General features: G+C 38.8%; 1 protein-coding gene across 1 annotated transcript in view; it reads right to left on the bottom strand.

The window, feature by feature from the left end:
- The window catches only part of CABIN1 (calcineurin binding protein 1), a 90,128-nt gene that overhangs the window by 62,473 nt on the left and 11,774 nt on the right, over positions 1-15,881 (bottom strand). The window contains exons 19-26 of the mRNA XM_065738956.1: positions 14,097-14,258; positions 12,883-13,089; positions 12,383-12,528; positions 11,021-11,282; positions 9,269-9,529; positions 8,674-8,825; positions 7,992-8,170; positions 7-189 (exon numbers count right to left, since the gene is read on the bottom strand). Of these exons, the coding sequence (XP_065595028.1) occupies positions 7-189; positions 7,992-8,170; positions 8,674-8,825; positions 9,269-9,529; positions 11,021-11,282; positions 12,383-12,528; positions 12,883-13,089; positions 14,097-14,258 (1,552 nt within the window). The remainder of the gene's footprint in view (positions 1-6; positions 190-7,991; positions 8,171-8,673; positions 8,826-9,268; positions 9,530-11,020; positions 11,283-12,382; positions 12,529-12,882; positions 13,090-14,096; positions 14,259-15,881) is intronic.

The raw sequence follows: 15,881 nt of genomic DNA on the forward strand, positions 1-15,881 counted from the left end.
GCTTACTCTTCTCCTCAGTAGATCCCAGGATCTCCTTGCTGGGTATCAGTGCATCAGCACAGGCAGTAGAAATCCTCTTCTCCGAGTAAGGCTTCCTTAGGCTGTCTTGAGAACTGGCAGGCTCATTAAACATGTCCTGTGTGGAACTGGAGTCAGACAGCACTGCTGCAGTGCTATCCTGACTCCTCTCTGCAAAACAGATAAAGAAGGAATGAACTATTTCATGCTTATGGAGCTGCACGTTGCTAACAGTAACACAAAACCGCAGCCACTCTGCAAACATCTTCCCAATGCAATAAGGATCCTTAACAACCACCAATTCTGTTGTCTAAAAGGTATTTATTTTCTTTTAACTTGTCTACTTTAACTTATCATTTTCATCTCACCTCTTTGTGTTAAGAAATGAAAACCCCAGTGTTCTTTCACTAGGTATTATTTAGCACTAATGTAATAGAGAGCTCCTTGTCCCATCAAATTTCTTTCTAGAATACAATCCTGGAACTTGACTCAAAAGAAAAAATGTTTAACGCTGACAAGCAATTAGACTGTGAGCAAAGTACTTCAGTTGCTGTATCACCCTAAAATATTTTGCATCTTTACTGTGTCATTTACCTTGAGAAGCACCCAGTAGAATTTAGAGTCTGACACATTCAAAACTGCTGATAAAATAAAACTGAACAACAATAATAGTAAAAATTACTTGTGAAGGACAAAAAAGAACACAACTCGGTACCATTAGAGAGGAAAAAAAAGACTTACAGGAATAAGGAATTAAGGACTTTAAGGAATAAGACTGCAGGATCACTGATACCACCTATCCTGCAGGTGTTAGATGATGTTCACCAAACATTCTGAAAGGTGATTTGATATGGCAAACAACTCATCAAAGAGCCAGGTCTAAGACAGACAGGAAAGCTCTTAGATTTCTCTTTTGACTAAAGCAATTGACAGAAGGACAAAACTGAGTTTCCTTGACAGAAATATCTGAGTGGAATGGCGCACTGCGGTTGCTGACTACGGTCAGAACTAAGTTGCTAATCTAACAAGAGCTGTTAGAGCACAAGACAAGTCGTACAGGATCACAACCGTGGGGGACAAAATTCCCAGCCAGAACACACAGGCAAGAGAAAACCTTGCATGTCCAAAACCAGCCTGACAGAGTCCAAGTTCTTCTACACTGAGGGTTATCAGAGTAAACCCTGTATGTCTGAGATGGGTGACTGCCATTTTTCTGTAATATTGTGCCAGCATAATTCCATGTCCAACACAAGTTACAATACAGGCAAATCTCATTACACCTGTAGCCCCAAACATAAATTTTTAGTTTCTGCTTAAGTCAGAGGGATATCTTAACCAAGAAAACATGTTATATTCGCTGTCCAGGTATTTCCACTGCATTCTCATTCATGAAGTTTCTTGATACGATCAAGAAAAAAAAAAGGCCCTTGAGATGAGCTGATTTTTTAATTAAATTTCTTCTATTCCACCCAAATCATGTATGTTCCAGAGAGCTATGGTCTGCCTGTGAATTTACATTGTTGATATAAATCCCACTGCAGACCTTCAGCTTGCAGATCAGATTCTCCTCATTAGGATTCCAGCAGAATTAAATCACATTTGATGCAATTCTTTGGATTTTCACTAAAACACAAAGAAAACCTTCTCTTTCAATTAACTGATATTAATAAATCCATATCTTGAAAAAGAATGGTGAAACAGTAATTGTTTCTTAATTTGAAGCTTTATGGTTGGATAACGATGCAAGTTTTATACAGAAGAGATATAATCAGGATGAACTGAGAAAGAATGATTCTGAGAAGTCAGCCAAGCTTTCAGTGACTCACTTACAGAGCCTTAATAACATTCCATGGTACCAATGAACTCCCAGCTGGCATCAGCAAAACATTTACAGTAGCTCCCTTGATATTTTTAAATGAAGTTTCTGCATCTACTGTAAAGAGACTGAATTACTCTTTAGGGAAGAAAAAAGAAAATTGCAGATTTCCAAGTTTTGACGCAAGCGTGGAGATCAGTACTGACATGTGGGTTATGACAGAAGGAGCATTAGAATGTAAATCAAGAACTGCCAGACCAATAACAGATCACTAGGAGATTATACTAACCTCTCAGCACTAGAAGATGGACTATGATTCAGCATGTTACACTGCAAATACATGTATGACAGGGACGTTTTTCTCTAGAGGGAGCAACTAGGGAAGGACTGTCACACACACAGGACTGCCCTTCACATCCACTGCATACAGCGGAAGAGGCAGTAGCTCTTAATTGCAACAAGTTACATGCTTTGTCCAAATCTCTAACAGTTACTTGCAGTTAAAAATAGCATAAAGAAGGAAAAGAATTGCTAAAGGTTTTCAAGCATGGGTGGACAAAGAGCCACAGTTAGAATGAGTCAGGTTATCCTAGATGGACTTCTATATTGTTTAGAAAACAAACAAACAAAAGCTTTTACAATAACCTCAGTGCCCCAGTTCGTAATGCAGAACTCACAGCAATGGCACAGAGTAGCACAGGAATAATAGATAAAAAAGAAGTACTTTTCATATATCAGAACTCTTATACTGAGCTCAGAAATACAGATGCTGCATGTCTCTCAGGTATGTGTATTTTGTACACCCATTGCTAAAAGCTGTCTGTAGCTAAGAGATATTTACTAGTGTCATTCAACCTACATGCCAAAGACCACTGCAATGAAGGAACTGCAGAATCACCAAGGTAGGATAAGACCCTTAGGATTATCAAGTCTAACATCAATCCATGAGACACGAGAAGTAATTGCTAATTCCCAGCTGTTTGGAAAGATATTCATCCAAGAAGATCATCATAACTTTATAATAATTGCTGCTATTATTCAAGAAAATTTTATGCAACTGCTCAAGTAAGCCACCTGAACAGGCACACATGCACTTCTAATGTCAAAGCTCTTACTGCTAAGTATGCCAGCTAGATAAAATCAGCTCATGGTACAAACTGCCGTAATTTATTCTCAGGGGAGCTGAAGTACAGCTCCACCATGCCAATATAAATTAGGTACTCCATCTTTGCCAGTTAATTACTATGCAGCTCTGTAATTGTGTTGCCTGTCCTCCATTCCTTGAAACTTCTTTGAAACGAAGAGAGGGAGGGAGAGGACCTCTGAAGCACTGCATGTGGGGGATGGCAACGGGCTTAGAAAGCCAATAGGGTCTAACTGACTTCTGAATAACGTCTTACGCAGACTCAGTTATAACAAGAAGGTATCTGGAAATGTCATAAACATTCAGCTACTCATAAAAAAAAAGAAATCAGAAACAAGTGGCAGAGAAAGGTTTTCTGAAAAGCTATGTAGCAGGGCTGTTCCAAAAGTAATGCCTCCTGCTTTATGGGCTGGCACATGCCGTCAGAGGCAGATGCTGGTAGATGAACCTCCCCACCAACATCCCATTCCATTCTGTCGCCGTGTGACAGATGGCAGCAGAGGGGCACTCTGACAGAATGGCACCTGACACAGAAGCGCAAGTGAGGCAAACGTGTGAAATTAAATTCCTCCATGAGGAAAACATGGCCCCCATTGAGACACACTGATGCTTGTGAACACTTATGGAGACCCAAGAGTGGAGCACAGTGAGGGCACGTGGTGCATCTCAGCTGTGGCAACAGTGACCATTTCTGCTGGTGCAGACTTTTACAAGCACAGCACAAGGCTTATTCGTCACTGGCAAAAATGCAGAGTTAACAGTGGTAACTACGTTGAAAAAATGTTTTGTAGCTATTATTATTGCACTCTTTGTCTCTCTCATAATTTCCATGAAAATCAATAGGAGGCATTACTTTTGGAGTGACCTATCTATATAAGCTCAGTTTAAAGTAAATAAAATTTCTGCCACACACTGCACGGACAAATGACTATCTAATAAAAATATATAAATACTCCCATGCAAAAATAAAGTGGATTCTTCAAAGGCTGTAGATCTACACATTCTCTGTCTTTACCTTGCCCATCTGACACCATAGCCCACCCCACCCCCCCTTCCTTATTTCTATGTAAGAACATTTTTCTTTATTGCTCGGTGGTGCATCAGAAACATGATGCATCAGACCACTGTCATTCCTGAAACAGCTGCTACCATAACAACAGAAGACAACATCCAACTCTGCAAAGGCATCTGCACATTACTGAAAGCAAAAGAATTGCAAAGATTTGCATGGGAGCAGGTTAATTTCTTGAGGGCAGCAAATCCTCTGGACATATAAAGGGAGTACTCATAAAATGAATCAGATGAAAGTCAATGTTTTGTACAGCTCTACTGATCACTGAATGTGTTTTAGTAACTTGCAGTCCTATATTGCTGTTTTTTCTTCAAATGCAATGCATCAAAACCTCACCAATGTTCTGTTCATTTGGTTAAATTCTTTGTCAGTGCTGCACTAATCAGCATGAGGTTAAACGGGGGAAAAGGTAAAACTGGAGCATACTGCAATAAACTGGATCTGATTCATTATTCATGGAGTCCAGAGTGCAGTCCCCATGAACATCTAGTACCAAGTGCCAGAATAGGATATGCATTACAGACCTGAAGCTTTCATTTCAAACTGTGGGAGAGACGGAATTTTGAAGAGTTAAGGTTTTCATTTTCCAAAATGCAATGCAGACCTTCTTTTTATGCACAGGAATATTCAACTCATCTTTGAAGCTTATCCACTTTAACCTGAGTGACAGCCTATGTGCAGAAAGGTTCTCAGAGATCACCTTTGTCTCACCACGATGCTGAGAAGCCCCGCTTACAAGAAACTGCATCTTCATAACATGTGCAGAATTACAGGACCAACATACTATGAAGGGAGAGTTCTCCCACAGCATGAAGCAAGTAGCCTTTCCCAGTGAGGTTATCATGCAGGATTTGCCAATTACTTAAAGCAAGCCGTGACAGGTAAAAGCAGGAAGAGAATGCCTGGGGAACAGAGATTTGTAAAAAGGTTAGAGGCAGCACGGGCAATATTGGTTGCAAAAGCAATCAGGCAAAGACAAACACAAAAAGGATGATTACATCTAACTGCACACAACACACTACATGACATGGATGAAGACTTAAACAAAAGACATTTTAACACTGCAGTAGCAATGAGTACTGAATACATCATCTGCATACCACAATAATTTGTACTTGAATATCAACACCACAACACCATATTACATCAAAAGAGACCACACAACAATCTCTCGCCCACATCTGGAAACCTCATTTCCCTGATTATTATAATTTTTTACTAGTTCTACTGCCTTCCTAGACAATATTTATGTTTAGCTCAAAATTTAGCAAAACAAACTGATTGAAGTCTGTATTGTGATTGCTTTTTAATGACTGCACAACTCCAGTTGGTATAAATAACAACAATAATTGTCTGTTCTGGAGTATAACACTGGCCATGCAGCTGTGTAAACATGGGGATATCCCAGGCAATGAGGGCCTGGCCCTCACTGAGTTGCTGATTCTTCTTATTCCTCAGTTTGCTCTTGGAAAATTAAAAAAAAAAAAAAAAAAAGTCTAAGCTTCTGCTATCAAATGCAATTTTGGAGAGTTATTAAACAGCAACAGGCAAGGGTGACAACAGAAAAAACATGATTAACAGAAGGAAGGAAAGGAAGCTCCTGAATAGAAAGACAGGAAAAGAGAAAGGAGGCTGCCTACTTTGCACACCTAACAGCAGCTGGTCAGCTACCAAATACAAACTGCAACTGAACAGTACTTGTCTCTTTGAGGAGGATCCCTACTAGGAGCTGCCATAAGGAAAACAAAGTGCAGTTACCTCACAAATTGTACTTACTGGCTCCTTTGTAGGTAAGAATCTGTAAAACTCCTTCATTCTGTTTGTCATATATGATCAACAATATTGAAAGAAGAGATATTTACTTTTGCAGAAGTAAATAAGAGTGTTGTGAAGCTTCAGAAATAATAAATATCCAGGCAGACTTTAGGCCAAATTATCCAGCCCGTGAACAGCAATGTAGGCAGTTTCAATTACTGTCAGAATGGTTAAGAAAGAGTCTAAAGAGTAGTCAAATGATGGATAGTTTCTTGCTATTTTAAGGAACAGTATAATGGAAATGCAGACACCAGTTTTTTTCAGTGATGTGATTATATGTAAGCTGTCAGGAGCATTTTACTTCAAAAGTATGTATTTTAATGTAAGTGAAATGCAAATGAATGCAGAGAAACATAGTGTATGTAACAATATAAAAGCAGGAGGCTTCCAAGCACGGCTCAGCCTGCTAGCTCTCCTCTGTCTGCAGCAGCCCCAGGGCAATTATTTCAGTTTCCTGGAGCCCTTCAGTATGCTGTATCCAGAGTTTAGTTTTGCCAGCAACTTACAAAACACAATGAATGATGCAGTACTTCCTAATTCTACTTGTCATAAGTGCACACTGCCTTCCTACAGATCCCCCTAACACTGCTTCTTTCAGTAGCTGACATTTTGAATTGCTGTGACAGCAGCAAAGCTAAGTCTTAGGTAGGCTAAGCTAGCAGCCCCAAGAACTGCTATGCTGACAGGTGTGGATGTTCCTCAGCCTGCACCTTCAGGCTTTGCTAAGCAGCCAGCTTTGCCCCCATTGGGCAGTTAAGTCTGCCAAAGTTCGTAGTATCTCACTCTGAGCAAATGTACTACTGACAAGAATGGGAAAATTAATCTTACTTATCTGTCTCCTGGGGGCACTTCAAGTCTGCAGCACCTAAGCAGATGTAGTAGTAGTCTTCTTAGTCAGAACTGCTTCTCATAGGGAATATGGTTTAGGAAATACTTGAAATATTTACTCCCTTCTGTTTTTACTGTTTCAGAAAGACATCAAAAGGCTAGCTGACATAAGAACCTGACCAACACACCAGTGTATTATATATGATATCAAGAGTCCAATTTAAATGTAAGCATGGATAAAATTAATATTTCTATATCCAATTCAATGAAAGAAAGGAAGGAACTTCTGTCAGTTTCAGCAAGAATTATCTGTTGGGGAAAAGGAATTAATTCACCTTGAAAAGTTTCCAGGTACGTAAACATTTGTTTCTAAACTGTGTCAGTGTAAGATATTTACAAATGAGTGTTCTTCAGAAAGTGACAGCAGGAAGCATCCCTCTACAGACAAACTCATTTCAAGCAGAGTGCCTCTACAGGGCCCTACCACATCCTACCAACACTACGCTGTACACTGCAGATATTTTACTCCTTGAGTGCTTCATGTCCAGATAAATAAACAAATGACCAAAAGAATAGAATAAAATTCCTAGCCCAATAATAATACTGAATTACTTAAACAGTAATTTAATTTCTACTGTATTCCACATGTTGCAAAATCTTCAGTAACACTGTGATACCATCCTGCCTTCTGCTGTTCTAGACAGTTGTTTTTATGTAACTTCATAGCCTATAAAGATTAGCTGCTAGCCAGTCATTGCAAATGATAAAAATCAAAAGATGAAGTCTACTGGATTGTCATGCAAATCACTTCATGCTGATACACAATAAATTCAAAAGAGCTGCCATCTGCCTCCTTCAAAAAAGTAAAATACTGTTTTGTTCTGCCTTTTAGCAATTTGGTTTGTTTCAGCCAAAGTTCAAGTTTTCGCCTGCTCAGTTTAACCAGGCATCGAAAGAGTATCCAGTCCTGTAAAGACTGAGTCCAAGTCTTTCCTAATAAGCTCTGCAGAAACAAGAAAAAAAAAAAATCACTGAAAACTCAAGCAGCTGCACACTCCTTCTGTCAATAGTAAATGACAGGTGTCAACGGTGGCAGATGACAACTCTGAATTTCGTTCAAAGCTTCTGACTGTACATTGATTCTATTTAAAGTACTGAATTTATAAAGCATCAATATTGCCCGTGATACCACAGACCCATCACCCTCCTTGAAATGAGCAGTTTGATCATTTCAGGTCAGACCCCCCCGTGATTAAAGCACCTCCCTGTGCTGCCAGTATTGAGAACAGGGACTGTACCGTCCGGCGTTGCCTGCTGACAGGGTTTTTTACATTTGACGTAATCGTGGTCAACTGGAGTGGCTGTGTAAGGTGGGGATGTCAGACCTGGACCAGAGGATGAGGGCAGGGAAGTCCCAGGGCCCGGCACTGTTCCAGCTGAAGAGTGAGAGTCTTCATCAACCATGCAAGGTTTTTCCCTGGGAGTAAGAAAAACTTGCATTACCGTATCAGTAACATACAAAGAAAGAAAAGAGACTACATGTCATGACATTTCCAATACATTTATCAAATCTTACTAAAATCCTAAATAATGGGAGTTTGATCACAAGCCCCCCCACCAGTGTTCAGCAGTTAAACATTATTTATCTTATAGCTGTTATGATGACAACCTATGAGGACTAAACTCTCTCAACCTTCGAAATAAGTGTTTGCTTTTGCAATTTTGATTCCTGATTTAAAAAAATAAATATTAACAGCTGTTTCAAAAGGGATCACAAGATCAAAGTTGTTACTTTTTGTTCCCTTCCCATCTACATTGTGCCAGTTACTGAGAAGGCCTTTTGACTATACATGGTGCCTGAAACTGGATGTTAGAATTAAATCGAGTCAGTTGGTTTAGTTTTTATTTCATTTTAGTACTTTATTATGCAGCAGCTTAGAAGTATGACTTGCAATGATGCTCCTGGAAATTAGCACTCACTTTTCTGCAGCTTTGGGGGTGTTCTTCTCCTCACCCCTGGCAAAAGGTCCCTCGGAAGCTTCTTTCATGAAGCTAACTAGTATCTCTGCATCTACTCCAGAATCTGACTTCCCAACAAGTTTCAAAATAGAAGCATGAAGTCGAAAGTACACCTAGAAAACACCCAAGTGCGTTTAGTCATTAGGGAATGCATATTTCTGCACATAATAGCAAGTAGACTGTTCTCTGTAGCAGCTGCAGGAGCTGGTATATGACAGTCAGCTTGTACGTTAACTTAGCTGAACAGAACTCGTCCCTGTTTGCAAATGACAGAATCTGAAAACTTGAAAAATGTTATGAATGCAACATACAAAACATAACAGCTAAGCAGACAAGGCCAAAGTCACCACTGGGTATGATATTGAGACTGTACACGTAAACTGTCAAACAGGAACAGCCAGAACAACCAACTTCAAAATTAGCCTTGTAAATGTTGCCAGATGCAGGGTACCATTTGTGCTCCACATGTTTCATAATATAAATCAATTAGAACTGTATTTTGTTATCTGTAGAAAACACTGCTTTCAAGTCTAGCTATTTTACTTCCTTCTTTTACCTCCAGTGCTTCCATGGCAAGTTCTGGTGGATTATGGTAGTGAATCTTCTTTGGATATCGGGCAGCCTCCTCGTGCAGGTAATGACCTGCCTGTTTGTAATGAAGCAGATAGACAACAGGAGGCTGCTTCTGTTTCTCTGCAATCTTTCCCAGCATATAGTGAATAAGCCACTCCTCTTCATCCCCATCTCCCTCACAGCGAGATGCTGACGTAAAGCACAGCTTGGCTGTCTCCAACATGCTGTCCCGGCGTTCTTCCATCTGACACAGAGTGAAGCATTGAGAAATACACTGAGTTCACTGTGGCTACGATAAAAATGCTAAAAGTACACTCCTGCTCATAAAAGTGCAGAGGCAATATACATTCTTTAAAACATTTTCAACCTTTTGCATACGAGAAACACAATCCTGAAAAGACATATTTCTGGAAGGAAGATCATATGGTTCAAATTTATCTTTTAATTCAACAGAGCTTTTGTAAAAAAAAAAATAAAAAAATCCACCTTTTAATTCAAGTAGTGCTAAATAAGCATTCTGATTTAATCCACAACTTCAGATGGCTGGTCTCCTTCGTACTTTTTATCTGACAATGTGAAACAACTTCAGCATTATTCCTAAAAATCTCTAGCAAGCTCCTTGTAACCAAGAGGCCATGAGACAGTAAGAGCAAATTTTTAATAGAATGAAGGCATAAAGCATAATAACTTAATTTTCTGAGTAGTTACTTTTGAAACTCTTATGATGTTATTAACAAATAGCCCTTATAAAGAAACCTGAATTCTTAGATATCATTGCACATGAAATTATTGGGAAAAGAAACCAAACAACCACAACACAACACTTGTTCCCCTTTAGTGTATGTGCTTATATCACCTTTTTGTGCAAAGGGTCAAATGCCATGTAAGCAGCTACAGGGAGTACAATGTCAATACAGTTACACATGCAGCTGAGATGCAAGACCCATCACTCTGCTGTAAATGCACAGTCCTGGTAACAAAGTATGCTCCAGTGCCATTCTGTGCAGTTCAAACACTAGTAAGTTTCATAAACACAACAATCAGTAGCAGTGCTTTTTTTCCCCACTCTGCTCACACTTATTCTGGACTATGTAATATTTGTGAGTCAGAATAGTTAAATCAGAAATTCAGTTTACTGGTCCAAAAAGACAGACAAAACATTTCTCCTTACAATTCCATCAAGGTCAGATAGAGTATCTACAATTGCTCATTTTGGCTCAGCATTAAACTCCATGCTAATGAATTAATAACTACTTCTATGAAAATGTTTTAAGCTCCTTATTTTGATATTTTGTACAAGTAAATAGTCCCAAAACATAAAAAAATGATGTCTTTAGACACAAGAGATGACTTATGAACACAGATAGAGCAACTCCTGATCTTTTCACTACTTTTCACGTATATGTTTCATCTTGTCCTGGAAACACTTTCAGAAAGGTAAGGTAAGCATTGCACAAGCTTTGGGGAAGGTGAGTTCTCTTTTAAAGACAATTTGAAGATGGGCTCGAAATAATTTTACACCGGAAGAAAACCAAAACAATAACAAAGCAGTAACCCCAAACTTTAAACAGTGCTTGATGCCAGCTGCTTTTATGAGTGAAAATTAGAATTCCCAACAAACATATGGTATAAGAGGTAGCATATAGCCTGTAAATATTTAATTTAAGTTACTGTGCCAGGAAAGATCAATTAGAAGATTCAGAAGAAGTCCCCACTACTCTAAGTTAAATCTCACCTGCTGCACAACTTCAGGAGGGAGTTCTGATTTCCACTGCTTAAGCTGTCGAGATGCAAAAGAATGCAGAGCATAAGAAATGGTGCCATATTCTATCCACAAGGAGAGATTGGAGCTGTCGATCTCCAGGGCTCGCTTGAAGCAATTCAGGACAGGAGTAGAGTGCTTCCAGATGGGCCCATCACTTTTCAGTTCATTAGAGTTCAACTTATCCTGAATACGACTTGCTCGAGCCAAAGCCATGCCTGCCCATGAATCAAACCTAGGCAAGCAAGAAAATAACAAATCAACAATCCCCCCACACATAGCACACTGAATGGCAAAGACACAATGGCCAGCAGCCATTAAGACATCCTGTGTTGTTAGACTGAACTGTGAACACTGTTTTACCATCACAGTAATTTTCCAACGTAAGTATCACAAAATACAAATTCATCTAGAGAAATTTCAATAAGATCGCTTTCTGAATTTAACATTCAGGATCCAGTCTTTTATTTATTATGTTATTGACAACAGTCAGAATAGTTTCCCTGTTAGCTAACTCATCTGAGGTCAATGGTTCTGGAACTCTAATTTTCTTTCCACACTATTCTAACACCAAAAGAATAATCACAACTTCCTCACAATTTTGCTTGCTCATTTCTTGCTAATTTGAAAGCTGATTTCTGGGTCAATAGATCTCAAAAGAGACATTCCAGAAAGGAATGGAAAGGGAACCATAATACAGACATCTTAAGAAACAGTATTCAAGATGACCAGGGCAAAAACACTATGCTACCACACAAAGCATTTCCTGAACAACAAAAAGTCACAGAATAAAGTCAGGGTGCACTGCCATTTATTTGTGACGTCTACAAAACTCCAGAGTAACGTTGGATATTTTTTTGCAATTTATCAAGCTTCAAACTGAAGCTCCAGCAATCTCCTAACCTGTTTCCAGACCAGAAGCATTCAATACCATTAAACTACATCTATTTCCTCTATGGATTTCTCATGTAAAATTGCTCTGTGCCATCACCTTCCCTTTTGTCTCTATTTCTCAAGTATTTTAAATTCACACTGGATGCTAGCTATCGTTTCAGTTCGCATTGTAAACCAATAGGCAAGCCCTAATATTTAATCAATTTTTAACATGAAATTGCTTAATCTTGGTGGTATTTCAGTATATTTGATGCTACTAAGAAACAGATTTAGTTTAAACATCACATAAATACCATACTTAAGCAAAGTAAATAAAGGAGGTCATCAGAGCGCAGGGTTGTTTGTTTTTAAACTCCTGAAACAAAAACAAAAACTTCTTTTCTATGCTTTCCTAATACTGAAATAAATGAGTGCCATGCAGTAGGACTCAACAATACCGACCTGTTTGGGCAAATACAGATGTCATGCATGTAAAATTTGATGGCCTTGGATTGTTCTTTATTTTTGAAGTGATAGTCTGCCAGAAGGTAATACAGCTCAGTCACGACTGGTGGAGAATAGTCTGCACCATCTGGGAGAGATGGCGCCTGGAGATAATAAATAAATAATAAAGATTAATAAAATGTACATATTAAATGAGCTGAACTCTTGTTTCTTTCTTATAGGGAAAGTAGTCTTTCCATCACAGAATATGAAGGTATCAAATATGAAAACAGTGAAGATATTCCACAGATTTACAGAGCACTTAAAACATCTCACACTGACTCCATCTAATCAATATTAAATTTAAAGACCAGGTGGTGTCATTCTTATTTCATTTAATGCAATTATCTGAGGAAATCCAGTGTTACTGAATAAATCGCTCCGTTAACTATCTGAAAATCAACACAAAAATAACACTACAGTAATTTTCCTTCTTTTTTTATAGCTACTCATTATACCTTGCTGCATGTTCCTTCAATATAGGCAGAAACAGTATCTAGGCTCAGCATGGGTTTGTCTGTTCGAGGAACAATTGTAGCAGTCTTCTTTAGAAGGTTGGCCAAGTCGGCAGAAACAGTGCTGGTTTTGTAGCTGTCGAATTCTGGAAGAGTTTTAGGCTTAAAATATTCAAACATGAACAAGGCATCTTCCCATGTTAGATCCACCTGAAGGGGGAGGAAGACAAGAGAGGAGAAATTACCTCAAATTCCAAAATCAAAGCATTTACTAAAAGTGAGTTTGTATGATGTTCGCATTTACCAAAACGCAAATATTATTCTTCAAGGACACCAGTTATGATCCCCCATGGCAGGGGGGTGGAACTAGGTATCTCCAATCTAAACCATTCTATGATTAAACCTCTCAACAATTAAATCACTGCTAGAAGCTGGTGCTCACAACTACAGCATACTGCTTTAGAGGACTAACAGTTAGGTGTAAGTTAATATATGTCACTGAAAAGTAAAGTCGCTCTCCTTGCTTAGACAAATTATTACTTTTATTAATACAGTTTTTCCTGTTAGACCAAGATTTTTTCCTTTTTTTGTTCAACTTATTCCTTACAGTAAATTTTGCTTTTGTACAGGAAGCTGCACCACTAAAAAATCCATTTTCTTTTTAACAACTTAAACAAGAAATTTTTCAAATGAACTGTCAAAACGTAACTTTGATTTCTGATTTTATGCTCACTTACATTTGGTAACTGTAAATTCATCTGGAGGTTTATAAGTAAAAAAATCACAGTTCCAGGGGGAGACTCAACTTTTCTGTCACTTCTCAAGGACTACAGCCCTTTTCCTGTGGCACTCAGTAGTAGTTCTTCTCCCATATTCAACTGAATCCCTCATCATTCTGAGGAACAGCTAACAGATATTAACCAAAACAGATTTCACAAAATAAGCTGTAGTATCCTTTACTTGCAAAATCTGAAACAGTACCACTTTTCACTTGGCAAGACTGGCTGCTAAAGCTTCTTTTCCTACAAACTCACGTTTTCCTCTCTACAGTTCTCAAGCTTATTTTTATTTTCCCCTTGTAAAACTTAAGTATTTTGCATATTGCAAATATGCAATATTTATTTTATTATACACATTATAACCAAACAAGTCTGCATCTTCCATCATCATCCATCATCACAGAAAGTTTCACTGTTATTAAACAATACAAATCATACCTGCTGCACTGAATGTTCTTCTAGGTACCTCGCTTTGCTTTTTTTGCTAGGAAAACCATATAAACAATAAAAACATTGCTCCAAAGCTGTTTCCAGCTCTTCTTTGTATGGGTGAGTATCTTCAGAAGTAGATGCTGCAAGTTCTTTTTCTAGTACCTGCACCTACAACATCACAAACATCAATGAAAAAGTCACCTATGATCTGAAGCCTGTATTGTTACCTAATTGCAGTTATGTGATGAAAACAGAATAAGAAACTACCTACCTACTGCTTCAGTGAATACGAACACTACAGTTTGTCAGTGCTGTCAATAAGCAAGGCTACCACAAGGAGGAGGCTTCAATGCACAGACATCAATGTCTTCTGCACCAAATTTTGTAGTCATAAACCAAAAACATAAAATGTGCCAGCTGTTTGCAATTCCTAGAAAAGACCTTACTAGTTCTCCAGTACTTCAATAAGAGGATTTTCTTGCTTGTTTGATAGCTTTTTGAGCCAAAACCCTGAGAAATAAGAGTAGTGCAGTAGAGTAAGGACAATTCTTTGAAGGCTCTTCAATGAGATTTTGAGCATCAGCAATAACCTTCAACCACAACAATCTCCTTATTTCCACTGCTTTCCCTGTAAGGACTTGTGAACAGCTTTGAATATTTAAGACAGTGTAGATAAGTAAATCGAAAGGAATTTGCAAAGTCCACAGGACACTAACAAAACCATGATATTGGTACTGCTGCAAACAAAACTGCATCTAACACCCATAAGAGAATTACCACTAATAGTGTTCAGAACAACCTCCTGCATCCTTATTTGGCTTTTAGCACTACCCCCAGAATAATTTTTAGTAACAAAGGAATCAACTGTGTATTAATACATTTTCTTGCGTATCTTCTTCACTTGTATGTAATAAAATGTTTCAGCACACAGGGAAGATAAATACCAGTCTATGAAACACATTCTGTTTAGCACACTTGAAGCTGCCATTCTCTTCAAATAATTTATCCCACTTCATTTTTCCCTTTCTTTATCCTTCCCAAATCCTCTTGTTTCTGACAGCTAACTGTGCTAAATAATGCTGTTTTGTATTTTAGTTTAAAAAGTGGGCAGCTATAAGACTGAAAACTGAAGATTTCATTCAATGTACTTGATAACATTAGCAAAGATCCAATGGTATATTTATTTGCAGCTCTCAGTTATGTGTAGTTAATCCAGGCTCACAGGGCATGCCAACAGACTGACCAGGCTATGGATACAGGCACACTATACAGACAATGTAGATTCAGCACTTCAGAGCGCTACAGCTGCTCAGCACTTAGGGCAAGCCTGAGTCTGGAAATAGGTTATCTATTTTCATGAAGCACAGTGCCCAAGCTAACAAGCCCGCTGGACCCAAAGGCAGATCCATGCACAGGCAGCTCACGTATAACATTATTATGCTCCTAATACCAGGAAGGCTGAGCAGAGAAGGCTGCAGAGATAAACTAGTAGTTCCACAAAGGACCAGCCTCAGCTCCAATGCTGTTCATTAGCTCCAGTCCTGCTGGGGAGAGCCGACCCTGCAGAACCCCTCAGGCTCTCCACACCACCCTTCCCAGCTGTCTAAATTACTGGCCCAGCCACACCACTGCTCAGACACAGAGGTAGATGGAGTCTGGCACTGAGCTGTGGCTAATAAGCTCCAGGGAGTGCTGAGAAGGGAAATGAAGAGATTCCCCAGTAGCTCTATGCAGAACTAATTACTATTTTCTCATGGCTGAAGGTAATCAGCCTCGATGAAGTCGAGCTTA

Source organism: Cyrtonyx montezumae, unplaced genomic scaffold, assembly GCF_038088225.1.
Source record: "Cyrtonyx montezumae isolate F1298 unplaced genomic scaffold, pur_monq_1.0 scaffold_23, whole genome shotgun sequence".
Taxonomy (NCBI): Eukaryota; Metazoa; Chordata; class Aves; order Galliformes; family Odontophoridae; genus Cyrtonyx; species Cyrtonyx montezumae.